We start from the raw sequence: 9,188 nt of genomic DNA, 5'->3' as shown, positions 1-9,188 counted from the left end.
AATGTGTGCTTTCTCTGTTTTCTTTAAGTGGGCACTTAGTGCTATGAACTTTCCTCTCAGGACTGCTTTCATAGTGTCCCATAGGTTTGAGTATGTTGTTTCTTTATTTTCATTGAATTCAAGGAAGACTTTAATTTCTTTCTTTATTTCTTCCTTAATCCAGGTATGGTTCGGTAGCTGACTGTTCAGTTTCCATGAGTTTGTAGGCTTTCTGGGGGTAGCATTGTTGCTGAATTCTAGCTTTAATCCATGGCAATCTGATAAGATACAGGTGGTTACAGATATTTTTTTGTAACTGTGGATGTTTGCTTTGTTACCAAGTATGTGGTCTATTTTCGAGAAGGTTCCATGAGCTGCAGAGAAGAAGGTATATTCTTTCCTATTTGGGTAAAATATTCTATAGATGTCTGTTAAGTCCATTTGATTCATTATCTCCATTAATTCTCTTATTTCTCTGTTAGGATTCTGTCTAATTGACCTGTCCATTGGTGAGAGAGGAGTGTTAAAGTCTCCTACTATTAATGTGTGCGGTTTCATGGCTGCCTTGAGCTTTAGCAATGTTTCTTTTACGTACGTGGGTGCTTTTATATTAGGGGCATAGATATTCAGGATTGAGACTTCATCCTGATGACTTGTTCCTGATATGAGTAGAAAATGTTCCTCTCCATCTCTTCTGATTGATTTAAGTTTGAAGTCAACATTGCTAGAAATTAGTATGGCCACACCTTCTTGTTTCTTAGGTCCATTTACTTGATAAGGCTTATCCCAACCCTTTACTCTGAGTAGGTGCCTGTCTTTGTGGTTGAGGTTTGTTTCTTGTAAACAGCAGAATGTTGGATCCTGTTTTCGTATCCAATCTCTTAGTCTGTGCCTTTTTATAGGTGAGTTGAGTCCATTGACATTAAGTGATATTAATGACCAGTGGTTGTTAACTCCGGTCACTTTTTTAGTAGTAGATTTTGTGTGTTTTCTTTCTTTGAGTTGCGCTGGTGAAGGGTCTCTAGATATCTGAGTTATTGTGGTCATTGTTGGACTTTTTGGTTAGTGATTTTCCTTCTATTCCTTTCTGTAAGGCTGGATTTGTGGCTACGTATTGTTTAAATTTGTTTTTATCCTGGAAAATTTCGTTTTGTCCATTTAGAGTGAATGAAAGCTTGGCTGGGTATAGTAGTCTGGGCTTGCATCCACGGTCTTTCAGTTTCTGCAGTACATCTATGCAGGACCTTCTGGCTTTCATGGTTTCCATAGGGAAGTCAGGTGTAAGTCTGATAGGTTTACCTTTATAAGTAACTTGGCCTTTTTCCTTTGCAGCTCTTAATATTCTTTCTTTATTCTGTATGCTTTGTGTTTTGATTATTATATGGCGAGGGGATGTTGTTTTTTGATCCAGCCTATTCGGTGTTCTGTATGCTTCTTGAACCTTCATAGGTATATCTTTCTTTAGGTTGGGAAAGTTTTCTTCTATAATTTTATTAAATATATTTTCTGGACCGTTGAGCCACGCTTCTTTCCTTCTTCTACTCCTATTATTCTTAGGTTTGGTCTTTTTATTGTGTCCCATATTTCCTGAATGTTTTGTGATGAGAGTTTGTTGGCCTTGCTGTTTTCTTTGATCAGCGTATTTATTTTCTCTGTGGTATCTTCAGAATCTGAGATTCTTTCTTCTATCTTTTTTATTCTGTTGGTTATGCTTGTTTCTGTAGTCTCTATTTGTTTACCTAGATTTTCGATGTCCAGCCGGCCTTCTGTTTGTGTTTTCTTCTTTGCCTCCATTTCAGTTTTCAAGTCTTGAACTGTTTCCATTATCTGTTTGATTGTTTTTCCTTGTTTTCCTAGGGTATCATTCACTGATTTACTCAATTCTTCAAACTTTCTGTTATACTTCTCATCTATTTCTATAAGGGCATTTTTTTACATGCTGTTTAAGGGCGTCAATCACGTTCATAAAGTCAATTTTTTTCTACTTCTTCACGATTAAGGTGTTTATGTCCTCCTGTTGTGAGGTCACTGGGTTGAGGTGGTTTCATATTGTTTTTCAGGTTGTTGGGTGAATTCTTGCGTTGGCGCCTGTCTATCTCTTCCTCTGAATGCTCTCCTATGGATCTTCTTTTACAGGATCAGGTCTCCTTGCCTACTGATGTACCTTCCCAGCGATGGCACTCCCCAGTGATGGCTTTCCTGGTGCTTCAGTGATGTCTCTCCTGGTGCCAATATCAGATCTCCGTGCCCAATGATGGTTCTCCTGGTGCCGAGATTAGCTCTCCGTGTTGGTTGGGTAGTTCATAAACAAAGCGCCTACCTTGCTTGGTGCAGGCAGGCCAGAGTAACAAAGGGACTCCTGCCTGCCTGCTTGCCCTGATGATTCGTCCCCAGCACCCAGACAGGCTGAGCATGGTGGTGTTATGTGCCCAAAGAGGGAAGGAGGCAGAAGGAAGAAGGGTTCTAGATGCAAGCTGGGTGGGATAGGTAGAGAGAGGCAGTATGTGGGGAGTAGAGTCCCTGTAGGGAGCCCACGACGTATAGGGGGAAGAGGAACTTCTGAGTTCCCTGTCCCAGGCTGCTGCCGCGGGTCATAAACTCACCTGATGTGTTCATGGATTCTATTTGCCACGATTTTATTTAGTATCTTTTTATCAGTGTTCATGAGTGAGATTGGCCTGTAATTCTATTTCTTAGTAATGTCTTTCTGTGGTTTGGGTATCAGGGTAATTGTAGCCTCATAAAATGAGTTTGGCAATGGTCCTTCTGTTTCTATTGTGTGGAATAATTTGAGGAGTATTGGTATTAATTCTTTGAAAGTCTTGTAGAATTCTGAGGTGAAACCATCTTTTCCTTTGTCTTTTTTTGTTGGGAGACTTTTGATGATTTTTTTCTATTTCTTCAGAAATTATAGGTCTGTTTAATTTGCTTTCTGGTCTTGATTTAATTTTGGTAAGTGATATTTATCCATAAAGTTGTCCATTTTCTTCAAGTTTTCCAATATTTTAGAGTACAGGTTTTTGAAATATGACCTGATGATTCTCTGTATTTCCTCCATGTCTGTTGTTATGTCCCCATATTCACTTCTGATTTTGTTATTTTGTATATTCTCTCTCCTCTTTTTGTTTAGTTTGGATAAAGGTTTGTCTTTGTTGATTTACTTGAAAATCCAACTCTTTGCCTCATTGATTATTTGTATTGTTTTTTTTTTGTTTTTATTTGATTGATTTCAGCTCTCAATTTGTCTATTTGCTGCCATCTAGTTCTCTGAGGTGAGCTTGCATGTTTTTGTTCCAAAGTTTTCAAATGTTCTATTAATTCACTAGTGTGGGATTGTTCCAGCTTCTTTATGTAGGCATTTAGTGTTATGTACGTTCCTCTTAACACTGTTTTCATTGTGTCCCATAAATTTGGGTATTTTGTGTGTTAATTTTCATTGAATTTTTAGAAGTCTTTAGTTTCTCCCTTTGTTTCTTCCTTGACTCATTGAGGCTTCAGGTGAGCATTATTTAATTTCCATGTGTTTGTGGGCTTTCTGGAATTGGTATTGCTGTTGACTTCTGGTGATCTGATAAGATACATGGGGTTATTCCATTGTTTTAATATTTGTTGAGATTTTCTTTGTTAGCAAGTATGTGGTCAACTTTTCAGAAGGTTCCATGAGGTGCTGAGAAGAAGATATATTCTTCAATGTTTGATAGGAATATTCTATAGATGTCTGTTAAGTCCATTGAGTCATAACATGTTAATTTCCTTATTTCTTTTTTTATTTTCTGTCTGACTGACCTGTCCAGTGGTGTGAGAGGAATGTTGAAATCTCCCACTGTTAGTGTATGGGGTTCAATGTATTATTTAAGCTTTAGAAGTGTGTCTTTTTTATATGAGGTTGCCCTGTATTGGGGCATAAATGTTCAGTACTGAGATTTCCTCTTGATGGATTTTTCCTGTGACTAATATGAAATGACCTCCTTTAAAAGTCTCTTTTGATTTTGATTGATTTTATTTTGAAGTCTATTTTGTTAGATATTAGGATAGCTACACTCACTTGTTTCTTAGGTCTATTTGATTGGCATACTTTTTCCAAATGCTTTACTCTGAGACTATGTCTGATTTTGAGGTTGAGATAACTTTCTTGTATGAAAAATAAGGAAGGATTTTGTTTTCATATTCAATCTGTTAGCCTGTGTCTTTTTATACGTGAGTTGAGTCCATTTACATTAAGGTATATTAATGACCAGTGATTGCTATTTCCTGTTAATTTAGTTTTTATTTTTGGTATTGTTAATTTGTGTGCTTTCCCCTTCTTTGGGATTTGGTGCTATGATACCATCAATTGTCTATGTTTTTTTGCTGTCTCAGACTTGCTCTAGCCTAGGTTGTCAGCTCAGATCTGTTTCTGTAAATTTCCCTGGTCTGGATCATTCCTTTGTAGGTACCTGGCTTGGGTTTGAGTCATCTTGCTGATTCAAGCTTGGTTGTAAAAAATATTTGGTGTGCTTATGAGATAACACAAATGAGATAACAGGTAATAATGATAGTGTTTTAGTTTAGAGTGGAGCATAAAGAGCAAAGTTAGATACAAGAAATTAAAAACCATCCACATAAACATGGTAAATGAAATCCCTAGAATAGGTAATTATAGTTAAAGGAGAGAGTTGAACAAGCAAAGGAAACACTGTCATATCACCATAAACATTTAAATATTTATGATGACAACAGAAAAAGGAACGGCAAAACAATAGCTATTCAACTAGAAGGAAACCCAGATTCATAAGAGTTTTCCAAAGCAAAGGAAGGAGAGTGTATTAGTAAGGGTAATCATCTTAGGTAAATTCTGTAAAGTTGCCAAGAAGACTGGATTTAGCAGTGTAAGTGTCATTGTGACCTTCAAGAGTTATTTTGGTGGAATTACGTGGGGGGCAGAAGGCAGATTGGAGTGGTTTGAGGTGAAGAAATGGAGACAGAAATGTAGATAATACAAGAAAATTCTGTTTAATGACAGGAATGATACTGTTCAGTAACGAAGTGGCCGAAATACACAGGAGTTTGCTTTGTTTGTTTGCTTACACACTGCAATGCCTACAACAGTTTTGAAATCCAAAGGTAGAGACCAACTGAAGATATAGACAAGCAACAAGGTACCTGATAATTTAAATCATTAAGGAAGACTAATTGATATCGGTGCTGAGTATAGGTAGAAGGTTTAGTCAGTGATGTTCTTTGGAAACACGATAGGAAAACAAAGCAGAATCAGCATTGCAGCCTTCAGGGTTAGAAGTAGAACTGACTCTAGGTTTAGTGCAGAGGTTTCCTAGTATATTTGAGTAGATGGTGAGGAATTTTTTTTTCAGATTTTGAAAGAAAGGAGAATTGTAGGAAGGAAATTTTAGAAGACAACTTAGATTACTTTTGGTCAACTTGCCTTTTTTCTTTTCATTCTACAATTCCTCCACTTATGATCATTAAGAAGAAGTGTAATACAATGCTTGAATGAGATCTACAGAGAGCATTTCTTGATTTTTGTCTACTATCACCAACTTGTATGGCTTTAATTAATTTACTCAAACTCTAACTTTAGTTTATTTCTCTGTGAAAAAGAAATTTTATCCATATCACAATTTTGTTATAAAAATAAATATACAAGGTGGACATAGAACAGTGCCCAGAAGATACACCAATTTTACTTTCATGGTTAAATCTTTCCAAACAAAAACTTAGTTATGTGTTGAATCAAAGAGTTGTGAGGAGGCTGAATTTGTTTCTCCCAAAGTCAATATTTTAGTTTTATGACAAGAGTGAAAATCTAGCAGTTATTCTTGGTTGTATAGAGTTTTTACATATCAGGAAATTAGAGATTTCCAATAAATCCCAGTAGCGAAGACTTGGTCCACAGAGGATGGACGTATGAGTGATTTTTTTTTAATAAGATGCCTTGAGGCTTGTTTCCTCAGCCAAAAGTCCAGAAGCAGAGGCAGCACTGGTTGAGGTTTTCATCCTTTCAGCTTTACTTTCTATTTTATTTTTCTGTTGCATCCTATTTTTACTATTGGAGGAGAAAAGGTTGATGTTGTGATTAGGAAAAACATCACTGACTTCTTGGTGAATCAAGTGAAGCCATTTCTGTAAACAGCCATAAAACATAAGGTGAGTACTGTAGGTTGAAGATCTCAATCTTAAACAAAAACACTTGCTGCCTATATTCACTACAAACATACTGTGTCAACTTAGTGACTTGAACATAAAGGGTGATAGATGGAAGACACAAATACACTTGGTTGTGATGGGTAACACCAGTTTGGAGAGGGTAGATGGGAACAATTAGTTAAATGGAGCTAACTAACATGGTATCTTGAAAGTCAAATCAGAAACGTGTGCTGTCACACTTGATTAATTCAATCTGCATTAATGAAAAGCCTAGATTACATGTACATAATAATATGCCACTTTATTATTTTCAGTACATTCTGTACATATGAAACAGGCGAGTGTTGCCTAGCAGAGGTCCCACCAGACCAGATCCTGCTTGATTTACAATTAGCACATTTATTTGTTAGTATGCAAATGAAGACTGCCAAGGTACTTAGAAAAAAATGTGTTATTAAATAAGTGCAGCATCCTTTCTGTGAACTTGCTCCAACTATTCATTAGTATTAGCAATCTCTTTTTTTGGTCACAGAAGGGGCAAATTTAATGTAATACCAGGTAAAATTATAGAAATTTGCACAAAGGCAGTTCCTCTTGTGGAAGGCTGGGAAGATGGTATAAAGACATAGCAGGCCTTCAAATAACAAATGCATGACATAGATCTGCAAACATCATATAGAACAGTTAGATGTCTACATTGCAAGAAGCTCTTGCAATTTGCACGTCCTTGACCATTTGCTCTCAGATGTGGCGAAATTAAGTTCTTAGTAAAAACTCAAAGTCACACAGTACTACTGACAGGGTCTGACTGGCCAAACAAGTTTTCAGGTGCACTGAAGATGGGTGGGGGTGAATAAATATTATCACCGCCTACAATACAGTCATGAAGGTGTAAAGCAATACAAAGACATTATGACATAGAGGTCAACAAGAAGTCTGTAAAGTCATGCTGGTTAAGCTCAGATTCCCGACTCCACTGCGATGACTTTTCTATCAATTTGATCAACATAACCCTGGATGCATTGATTTTTGCATCTATATACTTTTATTTTAGTAGTCCAAAGTAATCTATAAGATTAGGGTGAATATTTGAATAGATACATGTTGTAAAGCAGTTAGTAATGTACCAATCAAGTAGAAGCCATAAATAATTACTAACACTTATCCTTTCTTTAGCTTGGCTTCTTCCTGTTCAAGTGATTCCACTGTGCATTGGCTCAGGACATTAAATTCTGCCTCTACCTCTATGCTGCTTACCTGAGTGGCCATTCCCGCACAGCTTTCCTGTGGTTCTTCACCTTTTTGAAATGTGAAAAGCGGTATTTGAATAGGTTCTTCTTTGGAGCTGTCTTTTTGTCTTTAGACTACACCGGTCTTTCAGATTAGTGAATGATAAATCTATCACTTTAGTGTAGTCATGGCTCCGATACAAATGCCTGGCTACTTAGTATGTGCCTGTACATTTCTCATATGACCCATGAAAAATAAAAACTGTTGAAATAGTTCCAGAAAGCACAGATAACATAGACACCAAGACAGTGAACCATAAATACAGAATGTTCCACTTTCCCCCAGTTATCCATTTACCGATATTTACTGATTTCTCACTATGTGCTAGGCCCTCATTCGACTGCTGTTTCATTTACTAGGGAATGAATATAACCCTAGGTGTCTGGCTCCAAAGTCTGACTCTCTTCTATAGTCTAGTAATGCACTTATGGGCATTTGTGTCATGTCGCCATTTAACAGGGAAGATAAATTTTCCCTTTTTAGACACAGCAGAACCATGCACCAAGGAAACCGAACTACTATCTCTGGATTCTTCCTCCTGGGACTCACAGTGGGGTCTGAGCAGCAGCTGCTCATCTTCACAGTGTTCGTATGCATGTATCTGGTCACTATGGTGGGAAACACACTTATCATTCTGGCTATTATCAGTGATACTCACCTCCACAGCCCCATGTACTTCTTCCTTGCCAATCTATCCTTCACTGACATCTGCTTCACGACCACTACAGTCCCTAAATTGCTGGCAGACATTCAAACCCGGAATCCATACATCTCTTTTGAAGGATGCCTTACACAAATGTATTTTTTTATGCTCCTGGTGGACCTGGACAATTTCCTTTTGGCGGCCATGGCATACGACCGCTACATTGCCATCTGTCACCCATTACACTATGTTGCACTGCTAAGTCCCAAGCGCTGTGCCCTGTTGGTTGTGATTCCATGGGTTATCTCTAATCTTGTCTCAGTACTGCATCTCAGTCTACTAAGCCGCTTGCCTTTCTGTGAATGGAGAGTAGTCCCACACTTCTTCTGTGATCTGGAACCCATTTTGAGGCTTGCTTGTTCAGACACTAAAATCAACAACTTGCTCATCCTTGTTGTTGGGGGAGCAGTTATCTTCATCCCTTTCAGTTTCATTCTCCTCTCCTATGCACTTATTGGCGCTGCTGTGTTTGCTGTCCCCTCCGTGAAAGGGAAGTGGAAGACATTTTCTACCTGTGGCTCCCATCTCTCAGCCGTGTCCCTCTTCTACGGGTCTATTGTTGGCGTCTACTTTCTTCCTGCTTCTAGCTACTCGGCAGAAAGGGATAAGGTGGCTGCCATCATGTATACAGTTGTAACACCCATGATGAACCCTTTCATCTACAGTCTAAGGAACACAGACATAAAAAGGGCACTAAGGAGGCTACTCAGTAAAAGAAATTTTTTTTGAGTTGGTGAACTCTGCCATATAGACATCTTTAGCAACTTTTAAAAACTAGAAAGGCAGGAAAAAGATCCAGGACCCAAGGCTACTCCGTACCATTAGCAGTTTTCCCCCACCAACTTTTTTAACTTCAGTTCTGTCCCAAAATTCTAGTTCAGAGTTATTTCATCATAATGAAAAGAATCATGGCAATTAAACAAAACAACAATACTCCTTTATTTTACTTCATATTCTTCATTGCTTACATAAAGTATCTTCCTTAAATAAATTCATAAATGTAGAGTCAAGGCTTAATAATTTCCCCCTAATTTTTCAATTGTGTTTTTTCTTCCTTAACTAGACTTTACAT

General features: G+C 37.7%; 1 protein-coding gene across 1 annotated transcript; it reads left to right on the top strand.

The window, feature by feature from the left end:
• Nucleotides 1-7,855: 7,855 nt before the first annotated feature.
• LOC130868627 (olfactory receptor 1468-like) lies at nt 7,856-8,845 on the top strand. The gene has a single exon (XM_057760780.1). It carries the CDS (start codon nt 7,856-7,858, stop codon nt 8,843-8,845), a length of 990 nt encoding a protein of 329 aa, XP_057616763.1.
• Nucleotides 8,846-9,188: the final 343 nt, after the last annotated feature.

This window comes from Chionomys nivalis, chromosome X, assembly GCF_950005125.1.
Source record: "Chionomys nivalis chromosome X, mChiNiv1.1, whole genome shotgun sequence".
NCBI lineage: Eukaryota > Metazoa > Chordata > Mammalia > Rodentia > Cricetidae > Chionomys > Chionomys nivalis.
This window is presented reverse-complemented; position numbering and strand designations above follow the sequence as displayed.

What these genes read in the sequence shown, in the direction of transcription:
- LOC130868627 (XM_057760780.1), top strand. Translation starts at nt 7,856, where the DNA reads ATGTCGCCATTTAACAGGGAAGATAAATTTTCCCTTTTTAGACACAGC.